The sequence below is a fragment of the Phyllobates terribilis genome, unplaced genomic scaffold (assembly GCF_046119375.1).
Source record: "Phyllobates terribilis strain yellow unplaced genomic scaffold, ASM4611937v1 Scaffold_1__5_contigs__length_1240528914, whole genome shotgun sequence".
Classification (NCBI taxonomy): Eukaryota; Metazoa; Chordata; class Amphibia; order Anura; family Dendrobatidae; genus Phyllobates; species Phyllobates terribilis.
Window position 1 is genome coordinate 172250866 of NW_027362761.1, and position 24372 is coordinate 172275237.

Consider the following 24372-nt stretch of genomic DNA (forward strand, 5'->3'; position numbering starts at 1 on the left):
AGACTGCACAATCCTTTACTGGACTGGTCTACTAATGTGATTAAGTCTTGGAGTCCAAAGTGCTATGATAAATGTTGTAATGGTCGCATTGCGGCTGTGGAAAAAGAGGAATTACCGGTACCTATTCAAGATTTTTGGAGGGTTTTTTCGGAGGAGTCGCAAGTTTTACCTCCTCATAAGGATTATGATTGCGCCATTGAGTGTGTTCCGGGTGCTACTCTTCCCAAAAGTCGCTTGTTTAATCTGACTATCCCTGAAAGAAAGGCCTTGGAGGAGTACATACAGACTAGCCTGGCTGCTGGTCACATTAGACCTTCTAAGTCGCCTGTGGCAGTTGAATTCTTCTTTGTTAAAAAAAGGACGGCGGTTTACGTCCATGTCTGGATTTTCGTGAAATTAATAAGATTACCGTACGCAATTCCTACCCATTGCTGTTAATTCCTGACTTGTTTAACCAGTTAGTGGGTGCCAAGTGGTTCTCCAAAATTGATCTCCGGGGGGGCATACAATTTGTTGCGTGTGAAGGAGGGTGATGAATGGAAAACTGCTTTTAACACTCCGGTAGGTCATTTTGAGAATCTGGTGATGCCTTTTGGTCTTACCAATGCACCTGCATTTTTTCAGAACCTTATTAATGACATCCTGAGACCTTTGGTAAGAATGTGGTTGTGTATATGGATGACATTTTGATTTATTCACCAGATCTAGAGTCCCATTGGCAGAGTGTACGTGAAGTTTTGCAGTTATTGAGTGATAATTCACTCTTTGCTAAGCTGGAGAAATGTGAGTTTGCTGTGCAGAAAATTAGTTTTTTGGGCTACATTGTCTCCAGCGAGGGCTTTGAGAATGGACCCTGTGAAGGTTCAGGCTGTGCAGGAATGGCCTAGGCCTATTGGTTTGAAATCTATACAGAGATTTTTGGGTTTTGCCAATTATTACAGGAAATTCATTAAGAATTTTTCTGTAATTGTTAAACCTCTAACTGATCTCACCAGGAAAGGTGTGAATACGGCCCAGTGGACTACTGAGGTCATTGAAGCGTTTGAGTATCCCAAAGAGAGGTTCAGTTCTGCACCTATCCTTATGCAGCCTGATGAGACAAAGCCTTTTTTGGTCGAGGTCGATGCTTCATCGGTGGGGGTCGGAGCAGTTTTGTCTCAGGAGAACAAGGGTGGAGTACATCCTTGTGTCTTCTTTTCGAAAATTTTTTCGGAAACTGAACTGAATTATGATGTTGGAAATCGGGAGTTGCTGGCTATTAAACTTGCGTTTGAACATTGGCGTCATTTTTTGGAAAGCACTAGATTTCCTATTCAGGTTTTCACAGATCATAACAATTTGATCTGTCTGGATGCTGCAAAGCGCTTGAATGCCCGTCAAGCTAGGTGGGCACTTTTTTTTTTTCTCGGTTTCATTTTTCTGTTACCTATACCCCTGGTACTAAGAATGTTAAAGCCGATGCTTTATCTCGCAGCTTCTCTCCTACGGTCAGTGCTGAGGAGGAGGAGAGCATTTTACAGAAAGGATTTGTGGTGGCGGCTTTGGACTCCGTTTTGGAGAATGGGATTCTGAATGCTCAAGATGATGCTCCATCTAACACTCCCCATGGGAGGTTGTTTGTGCCTAGAGCCTTTAGGAGAGATTTGTTTGTGGAGTGTCATGAGTCTCGGTTGGCAGGTCATCCAGGATTTTCAGAGACTAAGAGACTTATCAGTCAGTTTTTGGTGGCCTGGATGGCAGAAGGAAGTCATCAAGTGGGTGCGTCAGTGTACAGTGTGCGCTAGGTCAAAGGCTTCACATACTCCTGCTGCGGGGTTGCTTTGCCCTCTGGAGGTTCCTAGTGCGCCTTGGACGCATCTCACTATGGATTTTATTACTGATCTTCCTGTGTCTGAGGGTTTTACTGTCACCTGGGTGGTCGTGGACCGTTTTAGTAAGATGTGTCATTTGGTTCCATTCATTAAGTTGCCCTGCGCCAAGACACTCGCTAAGGCGTTTGTTAAAGAGATTGTCAAGCTCCATGGCGTTCCCACGGATATTGTTTCTGATTGAGGACCTCAGTTTGTGGCTCGCTTTTGGCGTGCTTTTTGTGACAGGTTGGGAGTCCATTTGTCATTCTCGTCTGGTTATCATCCTGAGTCGAATGGACAGACTGAAAGAAAGAACCAGGATGTTGAACAGTTTTTGAGTTGTTTTGTGGCGGACAATCAAGAGGTGTGGTCAGAGTTTCTGCCTCTCGCAGAATTTGCTCTTAACAATCATACATCCTCCTCTGCTGGGTGTTCTCCTTTTTTTTGTTGTGCTGGGAGACATCCGTCTTTTGGTTCGTTCTCCAAATTGGGGTCGGCAGTGCCGGAAGAGGAGAATTTTTCCGGTGATTTGGAGAGAGTTTGGACTAATGTACGTTGCAACCTTCAAGAGGCTAACAAGAAGTCCAAGAAGTATTTTGACAGGAAACGTAAAGAGATTTTGTTTACTGTGGGTGACATGGTTTGGTTGTCCTCAAAGAACCTGCGGTTGAGGATTCCTTCTAAAAAACTGGGTCCTAAGTTTGTGGGTCCATTTAAAGTGCTTCAGGTTGTTAACCCGTCTGCTGTCAGGTTGGATGTCCCTACTTCCTGGAAGATTAATCCTGTGTTTCATGCTTCCTTGTTGAAAAAGGCTGACGTATCTGATAGGGACACCACTGTCACAGTTCCTCCTGTGGTGGAAGATGGCGAATTTGAGATTTCGCGTATCTTGAATTCTAGATGGCATAGAGGAGATTACAGTATCTTGTCTCCTGGAAGGGTTTCGGTCCCGAAGACAACTCTTGGTTATGGACGGATGATGTCTCTGCTCCTAGGCTTGTTAAAGCTTTCCACAGGAGGTTTCCAGATAGGCCTGGGCCTGGAGGATCCAGAGGATCCTCATAAAAGAGGGGGTACTGTTAGAACCCTCCTGTTAGTTTTTTCTATCTTGTGTTTTGTGGTCACGTGACCATCTGCCTTTATATTCCAGTTCCGCCCTTCTGGCTGTGCTGGACTTCAGTGTTCTACTGTCTCTCTAGCCTGGTGCTTCTGTGCCTTTCTCTGTCAAGTTCGCTTGGTCCTCTGGGACCTCTAGTACTTTTTGTCAGTTTGTCTTTTTGTGTTCTGCAACAACTTCTGTTTAGGAGGTGTCCCATTTTTGTTCCAGTCCTTAGTTCTTTTAGGGACCCCTCCCTTAATTCTATAGGTCTTCTTTCAGACTAGCCGAGGACTAAGGCGGGTCTGTTCACTAGGAACAGGCTGCCCGCTACATCGTAGGGATTCAGCTTAGTCTTACTGTAGGGACAGCTTTCCCCTATCTTTCCTTAGTACATGTTGCAGATCATAACAGTTGTTATATTGGGTGGCCAAACTAAGGGGCGGTGAAATTGTGGAACACCTGCTACTGCTGGGGCTATACAGACGGAGGGTGCGAGATATGGCCCATTCGCATGTTCTGGAGGGACACCTAGGGGTCGAGAAGACTCAGGAGAGGATATTAAGGTATTATTGGCCAGGGTGTTACCGAGAAATTCTGAACTATTGTACGTCCTGCCACACCTGCCAAATAACCGCTCCCTCTTCCCACTTCCATAGTCCATTAGTTCCAATTCCAAGTGATAGAAATCCCCTTTGAGAGGATTGCTATGGACCTAGTAGGGCCCGTATTCAAATGAGCCCGAGGCCACCAATACATTCTGGTGATCATGGACTATGCAACCCGGTATCAAGAAGCGGTACCACTAAGGAACTCTTCGAGCAAATGCATAGCCAGGGAACTGGCCCATATATTTGCCAGGACCAGTCTGCCGAAGGAAATCCTAATGGATCAAGAGGCCCCGTTCATGAGCAAGGTAATGAAGGACCTGTGCAAGGTCCTCCAGATTACTCAGCAAACCTCCATCCGCAGACAAATGGCTTAGCAGAGCGCTTTAATAAGACCCTGAAAGCGATGCTCAAGAATGTTATAGAGAAGGATGGACGTGACTTGGACTACCTGCGGCCATTCCTGCTCTTCTCAGTAAGGGAAGTTCCACAAGCCTCTACTGGCTTTTCTCCGTTTCAGCTGCTGTATGGACGAAACCCGCAAGGGCTCCTGGATATCGCTAAGGAAGCCTGGGAAGCTGAGGTTACGCTACATCGGAGTGTTATTGAACATGTTGCCCAGATGCAGGAAAGAATAGCAAAAGTGATGATGATCGAAAAGGTGCACCACCTCCAGGCGCAGGAAGCCCAGGCAAGGGTCTATAACCGATCGGCGAGCCTGAGGCAGTTTCAGCCCGGGGACCGTGTTTTGGTGCTAATCCCCACAGTCGAGAGCAAGTTCCTGGCCAAATGGCAAGGTCCGTACGAGGTGGTGGAGAAAGTCAGCGAAGTTAATTTCATAGTCCACCAGCCTGGCAGAAGAAAGCTGCACCAAGTATACCATGTGAACTTGCTCAAGCCTTGGTGGGACCGGGTACCTGTGGAAACTCCTTGCCTGGGAGCCGCTCCCGAAGGCAAGGTGGAAGAGGTCACTATAGCAGAGACTCTATCGCCGGCCCATTATGATACAGAGGGATGGGAGTTGTACTGTAATACGGGGATGGTAGCTGTGTTATATAATACATGGGGAGAGGGGCAGTACTATAATGCCTGGAGATAGGGAGCTGGGAGAGAGAGGAAAGATTGTGAAGGTAGTGAACTTGGTCGTGTGACAGACAGACGTACAGGTACAGGAGGATGGGCAGGCAGAGAGGCAGCAGATCAGGTATTCTATTGGAGGATAATAACGAGGTACATAGACTAACATTATTAGAATGGGTGTAATGGGCACAGTGTAGGTGATTAGTTCTGTACTGCTGTGTGACAGAAGCCGATCAGGCACAACCAGCTGGCTCCTTTCTGTGAACAATAAGAGGTAGCACAACTAAGAGAGCCACTTGAAGATTCTGAATGTCTGACTGAGGGTAAAATGGTGGTGTTCTGCCGATGCTAAACATGCAGCTGAAACCACATCCATTTCGACTGCATCAGACAGCAATGATTTTATCTTAAATATGTGTTCACCAATATGAGTGGGCAGAAATGATGTGCAGCAGCATGGGAGGTCGGTGCTGGCCCTGGCTGTGAGGACAGTGCAAAGCATCATGGGTTTGGTTAGAAAAAAAAAATACATAGGAACCTGACTAACCAGTAAGTGGAGAATGTAAGCACCCATAAAAAAACAAAAATCTACAGGAAGTGAAGGTAGAAACAACAAAATAACCCACTGTAGTGGTCTATTTCATTATAATCCAGCACAAATTAGCATATAAACAATGTTTTCAGGGGATAGAAACCCCTTTAAGCTTGAGATTGACAGGTGCTAAATAAACATAAAACCTGTTAGAAATGAGACTTTCAAACAGTCTGTTCTAAATTGTACCCAACATACTTGTTTTTTTTAAATGTGTTGTGTATAAAATACATGATACTTTGTAAAATATATAGGCTGGGCGCACACCTGCCTTCTTATATGCAGGAAATGGGAACCTTACAGGAATTGGATGTGCCATTGTTTGTGGGGTACGTTCAGCTTCTGTTAGGTTATCCATCATATTAAAGGAGTCGTCTGTCCTCAGAGTACAAGTTTGCAATCACTCAATATTACTGCAGACTTGTGAATCCTCACAGTGTGCCCACTGTGAGGATCGTGCGACATCAGGAGCAGGCGGTCATGTGACCGCAAGTATGCGATTTGCGTACTTCTGGCCACATTACGACTAGACTTGTCCGCCCTCGCTCAATAGGCTTGCATTGAGCAAGGCCGCACACATCTAGGTGGCACATGACTGCATGTATGCACGTTGTATACTTGCAGTCACGTGACTGCCGCTGCCATCACTAGCGAATCCCCACAGCGCGCAGTTTGCACGATGTGAGGATTCAAAAGTCTCCAGTCACATAGAGAGGCTGCAGACTTGTACCCTAAGGTCGGCAACCCATTTAAGTTTGCTTTGCTTTTCTTCCCGTTAAAATCTGGGAACATATGACATAGCTTATTAGCGTAAGCTCCAAATCAGTTGTGAATGAAGTCCTAGGAGTGGTTACACTGGAAAAGGGAGCACATAAAAGCAGGTGCCCATTGCTGCAACTGCGGGTTAGGAGGATTGTGTGTGCTAGTTTTAAAAAACAAACAGTCCAACTACTGTTTGCCCGAAACCCCAATCACTTGTGCTTGGTCATTGGTGGCACTATTTTACATGTTTTTCCTGCAGTTCTTGTCCAACTGTGAGTGAGCCAGACTATGTACCAAGATGGCAATCTTTATTAGTAGGATAACCAGGTCTAAATAAGTGTAATAGGAGAATGCCAAGGTATGTACTCGGCAAGTGTATCAGTGGGCTAGTAAGGTGTGCAGAGCTCATGCATAAAGGGGGACTATGGCTGCTACTAAGCACAACCTTTCTTTATTCTTAGGGCCTGCACTGCTTTAAGTGTCCAAGTAACTTGTAGAATACAGCAACCACACAACCTGTCCAAAGTGTAAGCCCCTTTACAGTTTGTGTTTTATGACTTTCATACTGCATGGCATAGGAGTACTTCATCAGTATAAAAAGAATATGTGAGAGTGGAGGAGGAGCAGCGGATGGAGGAAGAGCAGCAGATGGAGGCAGAGCAGTGGATGGCGGCAGCTGGTTGATCACAGCACATAGCCCTACAGCTGCATACCAGAAAAGCCCACCTACTTGTACATTTTTCCATTTCTGTTAACATATGTGGACATATCAGTGTCTGATGATCATTCAAACAGATGGTGATGTAACTGAACAAGAAAACATTTACAGCTTAACTTCATAACAATTTATTGAGCAAAAAAAATCTCAAAGTTATGCAATATATTTTTTACTATCTTAAAGACCTAAAATTAGAATGGGATACACCAGATAAGGCAAAAAAATTGAAACATCATTAGAGAGGATTCTGGATGAACATGTATTAGGGTGTACAATTTATTAAAAGCATTACGGTTTTGAACCAAAAAAGAAAGAAAAGAAAAAAAAATACAAGTAGTTCATAACATGTTTTTGTCCAATCTTTGTTCTTCCAAAGGCTAGGAAATATATTCATATTTACATGCTCTCAGGTGAGGTAACAAAACCCGGCTGACCGATTCCCTTTAAGAAGTAAAGCAAATAAAAAAATACTCCCCCACACAGTTCACTCAATAGATAAATAAAAACATTGTGCCTTGGAAAATGGTGACATGAACCAATCTTCTGAATCCGTCTTTCGAACGTGTCTAGCTAATCGACTTCTACATGTGAGTTTTCGAGGCATGCTCTAATTTGGGCAAATGATCACAATAATTATAGTGGTGTATACCTTTTTATATGTAATTCTCTATATTACCTTTAGCCATGACAATTATACTTTATACCACTTTAGCTTAGTATACTTCTGTTTTACTTTTCACATTTAAATCTGGTTTCTGTTTTGGTTTTGGTTTTGTAATGTAATATTCTTCACTTGCACAATTGTTCTACATTCCATGCAGCACCGTTCTGATGAGCGCGCGGATTCAGGGCCGGAACGTTAAAATTCTGGATATATTGGATTGCATGAATAAACATTTTCTTTGCTTCACTTCATTATTTTGAATGCTTTCATATATCTAATCTGGGCAAAGGTTATGTGAAGTGAGATCACCTATTGTGATGGGTGGATCCTGTGTTATCTACTTTATCTACTGTATATAGAGGTGTTATTTTTCATTTTAATCCTGAAAAGTTTTCTGTAAAGAACAGGCTATGTAAGTTAGGCTTAGTGGACAGTGTGAAAATGGCAAGATTTCTTTTTTTTATTTATATAGATAAGAATATGGAAAATGAAAAATATAAAAACATTTACCATAAAAATGATTTAAACAATAAGTCATTTTGTAAAATACTTTGTAAATATAGCAAGGATTGTTTAGGAATACAGCTCAGAAGTCTTCACAATTGTGAATGCTTCCCTCATTACCGATTATTATAACTCATCATTACAACAAAGGTTATGCAATATATTTATACATTTACATAATACTGAGCAAATTTCTTAACTAATCAAACAAGTTATTTGTTAACTTTTCTTTATATTATCCTAAATGTGAACATTTCTAAAATTGATGTGCAGTGATAGTCTGTTGTTTTCCTTCTTCTTATCAAGGATAGATGAGATCTCATCTTTGCATTATACAGACTTTATAAGGGTGAGGCTGTAATGTCACTTTTGCTAGGTACTTTGTATTAACTTCTGTCACTCCTTTTGGAAGCTGGAATCTGAATGCCCTCATTAGAGTAATAAAGAAAATGACCAATTCAAATCGTGCTAATTGTTGTCCCAGACATACCCTGTGTCCTGAAAAAAAATGCAATATTTATATTTATTAAGAAATATCAACGACGTATTTAACTCCTTAGTGATCTAGCCAATTTTAACCTTAATAACCAGGCCAAATTTTTTAATTCTGACCAGTGGTAATAACTTTGGAACACTTCAACAGATCCCAGTGATTCTGAGATTGTTTATTCGTGGCACATTGCACTTTTATATTGGTGGTGAATTTAGGTCTATATGTTTTGCGTTTATTTGTGAAAATATCGGCATTTTGCCAAAAATGTTTAAACATTTGCAAATTTCAAACTTTCAATTTTTATATCCTTAAACCAGTTAGTCATGCTGTACAAAATAAATAGTAAACAACATTTCCCATATGTCTACTTTTACATCTGTATCAAACATTTTTCAAACATCATTTTATTTTGTCAGGATGTTAGAAGGGTTAAAAGTTTAGCTGTGATTTCTCATTCTTTTTTTTTTCCAAAACATTTACAAAACCTGTTTCTTTAGGCACCTATTCAGATTTAAATGGACTTTGAGGGGCCTATATATTGGAAACTCACCAAAAGTAATACCATCTTAAAAATCTCACCCCTCAAATACCTCAAAATTGTTGTCAGGAAATTTTTTAACCCTTCATGTGCTACACAGGAATTAATGCAAAGTGAAATGAAAAAAAAAAAAAGCCCCAATTTTGTTCACTTTTACAAGGAATAGCGTGAAAAAATGGACCCCACAATTTAACCAGTTTCTTCTGAGTGAATTTTGGAACATAAATTTAGCTGAAATAGAGTGTGAGCGCTATGTCGCATTTGCAGGGACCTTATGGTGCCTAAACAGCAGAAACCCCCAATAAGTGACCCCATTTTTTAACCCCTTAATCCCCGGAGCATTTTCCGTTTTTGCATTTTCGTTTTTGCTCCCCTTGTTCCCAGAGCCATAGCGTTTTTATTTTTTGGTCAATATGGCTATGTGAGAGCTTATTTTTTGCGGGACGAGTTGTACTTTTCAACGCCATTACTAGTTTTACCATATCCTGTACAGGAAAGTGGGAAAAAAATTCCAAGTGCGGTAAAATTGCAAAAAAAGTGCAATGCCACAGTTGTTTTTTATTTATTTTTTTTACCACGTTCACTGAATGCTAAAACTGACCTGCCATTATGATTCTCCAGGTCATTACAAGTTCATAGACACCAAACATGTATAGGTTCTTTTATATTTAAGTGGTGAAAAAAAATTCCAAAATTTGGTAAAAAAAAAAAAAAAATAGCGCCATTTTCTAAGACCCGTAGCGTCTCCATTTTTCTGGATCTGGGGCCGGGTGAGGGCTTATTTTTTGTGCACCGGGCTGACATTTTTATTGATAACATTTGGGGTAGATCCGATGTTTTGATCGCCCGTTATTGCATTTTATTGCAATTTTGCGGCGACCAAAAAACGTAATTCTGGCGTTTAGAATTTTTTTCTCGTTACGCCGTTTACCGATCGGATTAATTCTTTTTTTATATTGATAGATCGTGCGATTCTGAACGCGGCGATACCAAATGTGTATGTGGGGTTTATTTTTTATTTTATTTTGAATGGGGCAAACGGGGGGTGATTTAAACTTTTATATTTTTTTATTTTTTTTTATATTTTTAAAAACGTTTTTTTTTTACTTTTTGCATGCTTCAATAGTCTCCATAGGAGACTAGAAGCAGCAACTGTCCGATCGCCTCTGCTACATACAGGGACGAGCTGGTCCCCTGCATGCAGCAGAAATGGTCCTGTGCTATGAGCGCCGACCACTAGGTGTCGCTCATAGCGACAAGATCATGACAACCACAGGCGTCTGCTGCAGACCCTGGGTTGTCATGCCCACCCATCGGCGACCCGCGATCACGTGACGGGGTTGCCAGTGGGCGGGGTTTATGACGCGCTACCCGGAAGCGCGCGTTAAATGCTGCTGTCAGAGATTGACAGCGGCATTTAACAGGTTAACAGCCGCGGGTGGATCGCGATTCCACCCGCGGCTGTTGCGGGCACATGTCAGCTGTAAGAATCAGCTGACATGTGCTCCGTTCAGTGAGGGCTCAGCGCAGCAGCCCTCACTGAACGGGCAGTACGCAAACATGCATACTAATACGTCCCCGGTAATTAAGGGGTTAAGCTGCACCCCTCATGGATTTTATCCAGGGTTATAGTGAGCATTTTGAACCCACGGGTACGACACAGAATTTAACATTAGGTCGTCATATTGAAAATTTTAATTTCTTTCACGAAAATGTTGCTTTATCTTTAAATTTTTCACTTTTGCAAGAGGAAACACGAAAAAGTGGACCTCAGTTTGTTACCCACTTTTTTCTGAGAGCGACAATATCACACATGTAGTCAAAAAGTTCTGTTTGGGCACACGGCATGGCTCAGAAGGGAAGATGTGACATTTTGTATTTGGAATGTAAATTTGGCTGGAATAGATTGGAGACACCACGTCACATTTGCAGAGCCCCTGGGGTACCAAAACAGCAGAAACCCATACAAGGGACCCCATTTGGAAACTAGACCCATCAAGGAATTCATTGAGGGCTGTGTTGAGCATGTTGAACCTATAGGTACTTCACAGAACTTTTAAAATGAAGATGTGAAAACGAAAATTAAGCTTTTTACGCTAAAATGATGTTTTAGCCCCAAATTAGTAATTTTCACAATGGATAATAGAAGAAAACTGAACCCATAATTTGTTACACAATTTCTCCCGCACGCAATGATACCCCATATGTAGTGAAAACTGCTGTTTGGGCACATGGCACGGCTCAGAATGGATAGAGTGCTATTTGACTTTTGGAGTATAAATTTGTCTGGAATAGATTGTGAATGCCACGTCGCATTTGCTGATGCCCTGCAACACTAAAACAGCAGAAATCCCTTTAAGTGACCCCATATTAGAAATTTCACTGCTTAAGGATTTCATATTGGTGTGTAGTATTTTGAACCCACAGGTGTCTCACAAAATTTGATAACATTGTGACGTGGAAGTATAACATTTTAGTGGTAAAAATGTAATTTTTGTATTTGCTGCAAATTTGTCAGTTACACAAGGGTTAATAAGTGAAACTGGACCCCACAATTTATTGCACAATTTCTCCCGAACGCTGATGCCCCATATGTTATCGGAAACTATTGTTTGGCCACATGTCAGGGCTGAGACGGAAGGAGCGCTATTTGGCTTTTGGAGAACAGATTTTGGTAGAATAGTTTACGCCCAAAAGTGACCCCATTGTAGAAATTGCACCTCTCAATGAATTCATCTACAGCTGCATCTATTTTGTAACATCCATGCCGTGCTTTATTCTGGAGAATTGCAAATATGGCAGTTTAATGCCTATATATTGTACTCCCATACAGTATAGTGCCCCCATGCATTGTGCTCAGTTTGTGCTTCTGGAGACACGCACCCCGTAAATTGTTAATTGGGCTCTCTCCACTACAATAATGCGAAACATGTGGCCGCTTACTGTGGCTTAGGCACGGTGGGGCTCAGAAGAAGGGGGCATTTGGATTTGGGAGCACAGAATTCACTGGATTTTATTTGAAGGGATGAGAGCCTTTGCTTTTCTAGAGTCTTTGTTCTACCAGTAACATGGGAACCCGATAGTTCCAGAGACAGATGACGGACCTGAGTGGGGGCTGGTTTTGTGCAGGATAAGTTAGGGGTTTTTATTGGTGACTTTTTTAGGTACATAATATTTTTTGATCGCTTCTAGTATAAGGCTGGGGTGACATTCTTGTGTTTTACGCTGAGCACTTCCGTTGGAGTGTCCATGTAAGGGCTCATACTCATTTGCGAGAAAACGGACTAGTGCAATCCGATAAAAAATCAGGTAGATTAACATTGGTCAGAGTTCAATTAGTTACATCTCATCTGCGATTTTTTTCTCAGCTGAAATCGGACTGAGAAAAAAATCGCAGCATGCTGCGATTTGCCGCGTATATCGGATGAGACTCGCCAATGCAAGTCAATGGGTGCGAGAAAAAAAACGGACGGCGTATGGACCATCCATATGCCATCCGATTTTTACGGATACATTACCATTCTGTAGCATAAAACACTGTAAATGGTCCTGTAAATGATTGTAGAGTAATAGTTGCAGAGAAAAAAAACGCATTGCATACGGATGTCATACGGATGCTAGATGTGAAAAATCGCATTGTCCTCTCATGAAAATCAGACCTTTTTTTTCTCACATATGAGTATGAGCCCTAAATCCCACAAAAATGCGATTCAGACGAAACCCCCGACGGAACCACACACTGTAATGAGGCAGATGGAGACACTTTGGAGTCTGTTTGGCCTCTGTTCCTGTGGTATTCATCTTTTTAGGCACAGAACCGTGGTCATCTACACTTGTGCGTTAAAAAGAAACCTAAAATGACGTGACACCACCGGAACAGAGACCAGACTGATTCCAAAATGACTCCATGTGTCCCATAAGTGAGTGGTTTTGGCGAGGATTTTGTCTGAAACGTAGTTTCTGGTACTTACACGGAAATCCCTATGTAAGCGCTCAGCAGAGTGCACAGGATAAATGTGAACTGACCCTTAATCCGATTTTTGGGAGTCTGAATGAACAATTAGCAGCACAAGAATAATTCTTATTTTTATTTTTGCGCGGTTCACCGTGCAGTGTAATTGATTACATGACTTTATTCTTCGGGTCGGTGCGATTACAGCGACATCAGATTTATATCTGGTTTCCATGTTTTGCAGCTATCACACAGTAAAAATGCTTTTTTATTAAAAAAAAAAATCATCTTTTTGTCACCATATTCTGAGAGCTGTAACTTTTTATTTTTTGAAGAATAGACCAGTATGAGGGCTTATTTTTGGTGCGACGAGTTGGACACTTTTTTGGTACCATTTTGGGGCACATAATGTTTTTTGATCGCTTTTACCAGAATGGGGAATATATCAGAATAAATGACATATATACCAGGATGAGGGATAAATATACAAGGATGGGGCACAGGATAAGGGACATATAAACCAGGATATTAAGGCATAATTTTATTCATCTTTCGATGGCCTACATTCTTGTATAGACGGCTTAGGAGGGTTGAGCCTACCAAGTTCCCTAGTGGGACTATTACATAGAGTAAAAAGTAAAAAAAAAAATTAAAATATGAAAAAACACAAAACAGCCCCATATTCCAAAAATTTTAAGTATTACAGGTCTCGGAAAATGGCAACACAGGAAAAGGTTGTTTTTTTAATGAATGTTCGAATTGTTTTTCACCACTTAAATAATAAAAAAACTATGCATGTTTGGTATCTACATACTGTCCTGGGGAATCATATTGCCCGGTCAGATTTACCGTATAGTGAACATGGTAAATTAAAAACTCCCCAAAAATGGTGAAATTGCACTTTTTTTGGAATTTCAACGCATTTGAATTTTTTACCTGCTTTCCAGTACACTATGTGGTAGAATGAATGGTGTCTTTCAAAAGTACAACTCGTCCTACAAAAAACAAGCCCTCATATGTCTATGTTGATGGAAAAATAAAAAAGTCATGGTTCTTGGTAGAAGGAGAGGAAAAAATGAAAATGGCCACAGCGTGAAGGGTTTAATGTCCCAGAACAGGTGTTGATGTCACAGATGGTAGTGTACATTGATGGCTGACCTTATAGTGGTGATATTGTCATAATGGCAAATGTTAGGCATTAGTGATAACATCAGTAGGATTGTTACCCTTAAAACTCACATCAGCCAGTTAACGATGGTAACTGCACACCGTAGTTGGAGTAGACCATCCCCTGGATGTTTGGTGCATCCCCTAGATATTGCTGCTGATCGTGTTTTTGCAGCGTTTTTTCACTTTCTTATTGCTTTCTATGGTTGAAAAAACGCTGTAAAAACGCTGAAAGAAGTGACATGCTGCAGATTTCTAATATGCAGCAGTTCAAGTATGTGCATGAGATTTTTGAAATCTCATAACTTTTGTTGCTATTTAAAGAAACATATTTTAATTTGCATAAAAAAAAACGCAGCAAAAAGTGCAGCATGTGAACACAGTCCTACTGCTAAACTTTTTTTTTTGAAAAATAATAATGAAAACATCAACATCCTGTTTGAACAAATGTGCACATCCTATTTTAGAGACTGTATCTGTGCTCAGAAAAACCCAAACACTTTCAGAAGTCTGTCCAATGGCAACTGCTAGTTCTGAAAGTGATTCTGCTCATCACACTGTAATGTATGAGACATTTATAAACTCACCAGCAGAAAATGGCAGGAAAGCCTCATTTGATTGAAAGTTTCCATCTTTGTCTAAGAAATGATCAGGGTTGAACTTATCCGGCTTTTCCCAGTATATGGGGTCATGTAACACAGAGTCTAGATTGGGTAAAATATTTATGTCCTGAAACAATAAGAGAAGCCAGAAAATACATATTACTTATAGTGTATCTCTGAATTTACATATAATAATCTTCCTTTAGGCTATGTGCGCATGATCAGAATTTGAAGCAGAAATTTCCTGAGCATTTCAGCCTCTCCTTAGCAGGAAAAACGCTGGGCGTTTTTGATGCTTTTTTTTATGTGGTTTTTGAAGCGTTTTTTGTACATCAATGTATGCTTTTTGGAGCTAAATAAAGTTATTTGGTGGGACATTACTTAAACCCTTGAAATTATTGTCAGAACTGGGGTGAGTATATTGGTTAATTTAAATGATTAAAGAATGTGTCTGTTGCTTTTCAAATAAAGTGTTTACTATGTGTCTGTGTGTTTATTTAACTCAATACTTTTACTTTAATTAAGTTTGGTCATGAAAAGGTCTCATTGACACCCTGTCATCACCAAACAAAAGAGCTGTGTGTCAGCTAGTCCCATTCACCCAATCTTGATTAGCATTTCTATTCATGTAATTTATGCAGCAGCTGTGAACTGGTATTATTAGCCTGGGAAGGTGCCATTTGCAAACATGGTCCATGGCCATTAATAACAGCTCACAGTTGTTTCGTTAGCCGCTACGTTCCCCCGATCAGCACTCAGCAGCGCTTTGGACACAGCGCATTTTTGTTGCGTCCAAAATGCTGTGTTCTAATGCCGCACTTTTGTTGTCGGTACATGTGAATCTACTGCATATAATGACACTTCAGTCGGTCAAAATCTGCAGCGGAGACTAGCGTGTCCGCTACAGAAATTGACATGCTGGGGGTGAGTTTGGGTACGTGGCCACAATCAGGAGCCACTGCAGGTTTGATGCTGCGTGTTTGTCCAGATGTTACAGCATAGTGGATGGGATCTCTAGAAATCCCATGTCCACTCTGCGTGCATCTGAGGCTGCGAATCACCCGTGGACACTGACATGCAGCGCGTCTTCAGGACCGCAGCATATCAAATTCTCTTGCGGAGTAGCTAGTCTCCACAACAGAAATATGACTACTAGAATGTATTGAATGTGATAAATCCTCCTGGTTCAGTGACCACATGTGGATTTACCTGCTTTCAATAGAATGCAACATTTTGGACGCAGCAAAAAATATGCGTCCAAAGCACTGCTATGTCCGGATCATGGCCACAGAGCCTAAAATTTAAAAAAAAAATTGTGTGGTCTCCATCACTTAGTATACAATGCGGTCTTCAATAGCAGTGACATAACAGGAGTGTAAAATCACTCCTGTCAGTATACATTGCTGCAGGAGGTCACTGGGGTTGATCAGCTGAAGATCAGCTGATTAGCCCCTGTAAACTTACCACCCTGGGAACATTCTTGCAAATGTTCACAGGGTCTCGTGACCATCAGCTGATTGGTCTCGTGACCATCAGCTGATTGGTCTCGTGACCATCAGCTGATTGGTCTCGTGACCATCACGGATCAGCTGATCAGTGTCATCAGCACAGGTCCTGGAAGCACAGTATACTGCAGGGAGCGAGCCCCCAGGGGTATAAAATAGCCTAGGCCAAACTATACTCCTCCAGGCTACAATATACCCCTCATGGGAATAAACTGTCCTAGGCCAAACTATATTCCTCCAGCTACAATATACCCCAGGGGGATAAACTGTCCTAGGCCAAACTATACTCCGGGGTATAATATAGCCTTGGCCAAACTATACCCCTCCAGCATATGCCCCTCTTTTTTATGAGCCCTTGTAAATGAGATTTTAGATGCCATTTTTTAATAACTTAAAACTGACTTACACGTAGTGGGAAGGTATTTGTGTTGTTAATCACATGATGAAGATTGATTGGGAAGTCTTAACATCTGAGATGTGTCATATTTGTTGTAATGACTCAGATGTTAGCGTTCCACAAAGATAAAAGATGACTTGCACATTTCGCAATAGTATTTACTCATTAAATTACTTATCTAAACCCTTTGAATGCAACTGTAACTTGATCTTATCACTTCACTGGTTTTCTTACCCGGTCTCTGGTTGAAAAGTGTACAGATCTCTTTCTATCATACTCAGACATAGAACTGCTTCCTCTAACACCAAACTATTAAGTTTTGCAATTTTGACAATCATGGAAGACCAACTGCATGACCGGCTTTTTAGATTCTTCACTGCAACAGAACAAAAGTACCCTCAGTGGATTTGCGATGTACGTCCAGAGAAACGTATAAATGCCAAATCCCAGTTTAGGCAAACAGCTAACCCATATCAAGCAGACAAAGAGATTCTTTACCATGGGGAAAAGGAGGTTCTCACTAAAAGCCGAATGCCAAATATTCTGAAGGCCTGTCACAACAACCCAATTTCTGGTGGCCATTTTGGCAGAGATAAAACGTTAGTCAAAATCTCTGACCGTTATAACTGGAAGGGAATGAAGAATGACATTTACCAACATGTCAAAGCCTGTCTAAAATGTTTTGTCATACAGTGGGTACGGAAACTATTCAGACCCCTTTAAATTTTTCACTCTTTCTTTCATTGCAGCCATTTGGTATCTTCTAAAAAGTTCATTTTTTTTCTCATTAACGTACACTCTGCACCCCATCTCGACTGAAAAAAAACAGAAATGTAGAAATTTTTGCAAATTTATTAAAAAAGAAAAACAAATATCACATGGTCATAAGTATTCAGACCCTTTGCTCAGACACTCATATTTAAGTCACATGCTGTCCATTTCCTTGTGATCCTCCTTGAGACAGTTCTACTCCTTCATTGGAGTCCAGCTGTGTTTAATTAAACTGATAGGACTTGATTTGGAAAGGCACACACCAGTCTATATAAGACCTCACAGCTCACAGTGCATGCCAGACCAAATGAGAATCATGAGCTCAAAGGAACTGCCCAAGGAGCTCAGAGACAGAATTGTGGCAAGGCACAGATCTGGCCAAGGTTAAAAAAGGATTTCTGCATTACTCGAGGTTCCTAAGAGCACAGTGGCCTCCATAATCCTTAAATGGAAGAAGTTTGGGACCACCAGAAGTCTTCCTAGACCTGGCCGTCCAGCCAAACTGAGCAATCGTGGGAGAAGAGCCTTGGTGAGAGAGGTAAAGAAGAACCCCAAGATCACTGTGGCTGAGCACCAGAGATGCAGTAGGTAGATGGGAGAAAGTTGCACAAAGTCAGCTGTCACTGCAGCCCTCCACCAGTCGGGCCTTTATGCCAGAGTGGCCCGACGGAAGCCTCTCCTCAGTGCAAGACATAAGAAAGCCCGCATAGAGTTTGCTCAAAAACACATGAAGGACTCCCAGACTATGAGAAATAAGATTCTCTGGTCTGATGAGATGAATATAGCACTTTTTGGTGATAATTCTAAGCGGTATGTGTGGAGAAAACCAGGCACTACTCATCACCTGCCCAATACAATCCTATGCTATGGAGGTGTTTTTCAGCTGCAGGGACAGGACGACAGGTTGCAATTGAAGAAAACATGAATGTTGCCAAGTACAGAGATATCCTGGATGAAAACCTCTTCCAGAGTGCTCTGGATCTCAGACTTGGCCGAAGGTTCACCTTCCAACAAGACAATGACCCTAAGCACACAGCTAAAATAACAAAGGAGTGGCTTCAGAACAACTCTGTGACCATTCTTGATTAACCCAGCCAGAGCCCTGACCTAAACCCAATTGAGCATCTCTGGAGAGACCTGAAAATGGCTGTCCACCAACGTTCACCATCCAACCTGACAGAACTGGAGAGGATATACAAGGAAGAATGGCAGAGGATCCCCAAATCCAGGTGTGAAAAACTAGTTCCATCATTCCCAAGAAGACTCATGGCTGTAGTAGCTCAAAAGGGTGCTTCTACTCAATACTGAGCAAAGGGTCTGAATACTTATCACCATGTGAAATTTCAGTTGTTTTTTTTTTAATAAATTTGTAAAAATTTCTACATTTCTGCTTTTTTCAGTCAAGATGGGGTGCCGAGTGTACTTTAATGAGAAAAAAATGAACTTTTTAGAATTTACCAAATGGCTGCAATGAAACAAAGAGGAAAAATTTAACGGGGTCTGAATACTTTCCGTACCCACTGTACTTCCCAAAACCAGCAAGGAGGCTCCACCACTCAACAGTATACCAGTGCCTGTAAAGGTTACTGCCACTAATCATTTCTCCAAGTGGACTGAAGCAGCAGCTGTTTCAGATAGAAGTGCAAAGTCAGTAGCAAATTTTTTGTACTCCGTTATTTGCCGCCTTGGCTGTATGAACATTCTCATTAGCGACCAGGGATGAGAATTTGTAAACTCGATCATTGATAACCTATTGAAGCATTTTTAAACAGATCACCGCATTTCATCTGCTTAACACCCACAAACAAATGGCCAGCGGGAACGTGACAATCGAACACTCAAAGAATCTCTTAGTAAGCTTGTCAATGACCAAGGAAACAACTGGGACCAGTTCATCCCTGGTATTCTGTTTGCCTATCACACATCTGTGCATGCCTCAACCAAGTACACTCCATTTGATGTCATGTTTGGACGGAAGGCCAAGCTTTTCTCAGAAAATGACATTGTGGACCCCACACCCATTTCAGATGATGTAAACCCTGATGTGCGAAATACACTGACAAACATTCATAAAAAAAACTCCACTCAACCATTAGTACCATATTCACTCTTTCCAGGAACACCAGAAGCGTGCCTTTGATCACCAACAAAGAAATCACTGCTAAGGACCATTGTTTATATCAAGAATCAACACCGTATTCATTGCATGGGTTCAATGATGGAAGCACGCTGGATTGGACCCTACCTAGTTGTGGAATCCTTGACCAAGGGACGAATAAAACTTAACAATAAGACTGGCAAGAAACTGAGCAACATCCACCACACCAGCAACCTTAACATTTATCAGGATGAATTTCTCCACCAACCTATTCCACTGATGATTGTTCCAGTGACTCTGCCACACAGCAACACAAGTAAAGCAAGACTTTCAACCCACTACCAAGTTCAGGAAGAAAGTATCTTAGCATGACTCTTGGCCTTACGTTAGTAAGATTGTGTACCATGGATGCACAAGGGACCTTGGACAACCACGGTGTATATACAAAACCAAAAAATGATGGGAACTTCTGCTTCCCCGGGCTATCAGTTACATCCTGACAGTAACAGAGGACAACCACTTCCTTTTCAGAGATAAAGTCATCCACTACCCGAAAACTGACTTGACACAAAAACTGCAGGAATACTTGAACCAAAATGTGAGTGAATATATTAACACTTCGGGCATCACTCATGATGGAGTCTGGGCAACTGATGCAGAGATCATGGCCACAGCTAATCTGTTGAGTTGTGACATTGTTATCCACACAAAAGTTGTTGACTCCATGGATTGGTTGACCTATTCTGCAAGCTTCAATCTGCAGTCAACAACAGAACGTGCACTTTATCTTGAAAACAAGCAGGATCATTTTGATGTTGCTATCAGTGTTTAACTTTGAACGCTTCTATTGTAGCGAGGACTTACTAGTCTTAGAAGTTGAAGTTTCAGGCAGGGGCGTGCATAGGAATCATGGGGCCCCATAGAAGAAGTTCTAATTGCCCCCCCAAAAAAAAAAAATTGTAAATAATTGTTGGGGTCACAGAAGAGCAGATCTCACAACTTTCCATCCTTTACATAGTAATTTTACTCCTGCTGAAGTCCTAGATCCCTCTTTCATTGCCCCATAAAGTGAGATGCCAACAAAAGTGTCCACCAAAAAGTGTCCCCCAAACACAGTATGATACCCCCATGGTGAATTCCTCCACATGCACAGTACAATGTCTCTACTGTACCCCACCTCAACTCCCAGGGCAAAGTATGGTGACCCCAACACAGTATGATCCTCCAACTGTGACCCCCTAGAGCTAGAGTGGATGGTACGTAATAAGGGAGGGTGTTATACAAAAGGTGAAACTATATAACTAAGGACGACGCTATACATAATAAGTGAGTACACTATATACTAAGTGAGTATGCTATACATAATATGGCTACATTCCTGCATCTGTGTGCAGTGTCTGTGTGCTGTCCGCTTTTACAGACGCATTGAGCATGTCCTTTTCTGATCCTCAAAATCGGATCAGAACAGGACTCCCTGACCCTCACAGATCTCATTCTCAGATCCGTGATTTTCATGGATGTGTGAATGAATCTATAAAACTCTACGAGTCTGTGGCCCATCCGATAATAATATCTGGCAGCACACGGATATTTCACACAAATGTGAGAATGCAGCCTAAGGGATTTTACAGATAACATTATCACTCCAAGTCACACAGTGCAGATACAGAATAATATTTACATCCAGGAACTTACCGCTGACGTCTCATCTGATCAGTGTCAGTTTCTGCTGCTTCTTCTCTATCTGGTCAGACCTTCATGTCGACATCTCCCAGCCATGACTCGTCTTGTCACGATGATCAGTGCAGCCCTAAAAATAACAAGGTCTCATATATTGTATATATACATGTGTCTCCCCCACACTGCGCCCCTGAATACAGATATGTACCCCACCATTAATATACTATTAGCCACTTAGTAATCAAAATACAAAGTGATAAGCAGCACTGTGCCCCCCATTAGTGTTGAGCGAATTTGTTGTTATCTGCGTGACAAATCAGGGATGTTCATGGGCGGAGCCTATTTTTTGGCGCGAACAAGCCAGAACCCCGAACACGAATTTGAAATTCCGAACAAATTCGCTCAACACTACCCCCCGTTAACTATAATCTCCGCCGCCCAATAATATAAATTATTCAGTACCTGTGACTCTCCCCAATTAACTGTAAGGCTATGTGCACACGGAAAATATACAAGGCTTTACAGTACAAGCAAAGTGAAATGCCCATCATTGCTCTCTCCCAGCACCCCCATCATTGCCCTCTCCCAGCACCCCCATCATTTCTCTCCCCAGCCCCATCAGCCCCATCATTACTCTCCCAATCGCCACCATCCCCATCATTTCTCACCCCAGCCCCACCATCCCCATCATTGCTCTCCCCAGTCCCATCAGCCCCATCATTGCTCTCCCCAGCCCCACCATCCCCATCATTGCTCTCCCCAGCCCCATCATTGCTCTCCCCATCCCCATCATTGCTCTCCCCAGCCCCACCATTCTCCTGTTCCTCTTCCCAGCGTTTTAAGTGAAAAAAAGCTCCCCTGCAGAATCCTCTTAGGTGCTGGCAACTTTCTTCCTGACCCAGGCGCGCGCTGCATGATGATGTCATCAAGCTGCGCGCGTCTGTGTCAAGGAGGAAGCAGAGGGTGGATACTTCCAGCTCCGCTGCCATTTTCCTCCTGTCAGCAGTGAATCTGCAGGGATCACTCCCTGCCCGCCGCATGCAGGGAGCAGCAGCACCGGCGGCAATATGTCCTCCCCTGGACTGCTATGGGGCCCCCCTGGCTCACGGGCCCCATAGCGGTCGCGTGGCCTGCCGCCATTGGTGGTATGCCACTGGTTTCAGGACATTATGACTTTTTATTTTATGAACAGTCAAATTAGTTGAATATTAAGTTACAATTGCATTATAATGTTCTAGATATGTGCTTTTATTTTAATGTGAAGTGTTTCTGGTTCAAGTAAAAAGTCTATTTGTTTATAACTTTAAGATTTAAATCAGTTATCTTCTCACATAACTTACCTGACAAACCTGAATTCCCATTAAGATGTTGAAAAATTACGTAATTCTTGTGTATATCACTCAACGCTGCTGATATCAAGGGGGGTATTATCTGGTCTCAGGGGGTATGAAATGGCCTAGGCCAATTTATACCCCCAGGTATAGTTTGGCCTAGGCCAGTTTATCCCTCGGGGTATAATCCAGGGGTATAATCCAGCCTAGGCCGCGTTAACCCCAGGTATAGTCTGGCCTCTGGGTATACTCTGGCCTGTTACACCGTGACAAATCATTTATGTACACCTTCCCACCTGCTTGTTTTCCATCTATCTCCACTCTTCTTTGGCCCTATGAAGCTAGAGCTGTCAATCATGTAGATAGAGGGACAAAAGAAGGTGAATTTCAATGATTGGCCCCACCAAGAAGCACTGAGTGTAGGGACTTAGTTTGAACAGTCATTCTATGTTGACAAATTCCCTTTAAATAGGTGTCCCACCATAAAAGATACATTTAACTAACCAGAGAACATGTAAATAAATATTTTTGTAATATACAGGCATTAAAAATGATGCTTCATTCAAAAAGTAATGTTTCATCTTCTGTAATAAGCCCCCTGACTTTATTCCGTCTGAGCTTTATCTGTTTATCCCTGTGGCCGAGCATGTACAGCTCCTTTTATCATAAAAAATAGTCCTTTGGGCGTACACAGCATATATGATGTGCTCCCCGCCCTTCTCAGCTCCGAAAGCCTGAGAAAAATGCCAAATGTTGGTAAGTACAGGAAGAATCTGAAGTGATTGCACGCAGACGCTCCCTTCCCCGCTTATACATACCAATTACGCTCAAAGGTGAAGCAGGATGATCTAACCCAGCTGTCATATTTGTGTAGGCATCGGAAATGTCTATCTGCAATGATAGCAGATGCTTCCCTTGCTTACCAGCATTCTGCATCTTGCACGTACTTTGAGAGCTTAGGAGCACCTCAAATATGCTGTGCATAACCAGGAGACTATTTTTTTTATTCCAACTGAGGAACCATGGGGATGAATGAATAAAGCTCACTGATGGAGTAACGCCTGGGGCCCATTCCACATGAAAGGTTGTTATTTTTTGACTGAATGATAACTTTTAACAGTTGCAAATGCCAAAAATATTTATTTACAAGTTTTCTACTTAATTAAATGTATCATTTATATTGGCACAACCCATTTAGGAAAATATTTGCATTTTATACACATCTAGTTGTTTGTACAGTATAACACTGTTTACATTAGATTCCTAGATAAAAACTGTTGGGAAGCAGAGGGCACCAGACCATAGGGTCAAACCCTTATATAAAGATAAAATAGATCCAGGTAATGTGTTCACCTGAAAGAGTTGTGGAGGCACAACTCTTGTGAAAGGTCAATAACGGTTGCTGCTGCCCCATGGCTTGGGGATGAACTCCACCATAATGTGTGAAGGAAAAGACAATACGCGGTTTTTGGCTTCTCTAACTAAAATGAAGATCCTTGATCGAATAATCGAAATGAGCGGTGTTTATTCCACAACGCGCTTCCATGCTGGACTGGTGTCTTTCTCAAGTGTAAAAACCAACTGTACCAATTGGAAAAGCATTGTGGAATAAAAACCGCTCCTTTTAGATTATTGGATCAAGGATCTTTCTTTCAGTTAGCAAAGCCCAAAATCGTGAATTGTCTTTCCCTTCTGTCAGGGGAACACCAGTTAGTACCCACAGACCCTACTGCTGCCACCAATTTGTTAGGAAGAATAGTTGGAGGAATCGTGCAGATTCCACTGCTGCCACCAGTTTGTTAGGGAAACATCAGAGAGATCAAGCAGATCCCACCACTGCCACCAATTTGTCACGGGAGGCAACTCGGCGGCCACCAATCGCCAGGACAATTACGCAATTGACTGATGAGTAATGGGTGAGGTCGCGGCTGTTTCCTCTACTAGGCCCATTATTGGGGAACTCC

At 42.0% G+C, this 24372-nt stretch overlaps 1 protein-coding gene across 1 annotated transcript in view; it reads right to left on the reverse strand.

Moving 5' to 3' along the window:
• Window positions 1-6818: 6818 nt before the first annotated feature.
• Window positions 6819-24372, reverse strand: part of LOC141249460 (cytochrome P450 2J2-like) — a 46971-nt gene continuing 29417 nt past the window's right edge. The window contains exons 8-9 of the mRNA XM_073669635.1: window positions 14612-14753; window positions 6819-8372 (exon numbers count right to left, since the gene is read on the reverse strand). Of these exons, the coding sequence (XP_073525736.1) occupies window positions 8194-8372; window positions 14612-14753 (321 nt within the window). The 3' untranslated portion in view covers window positions 6819-8193. The remainder of the gene's footprint in view (window positions 8373-14611; window positions 14754-24372) is intronic.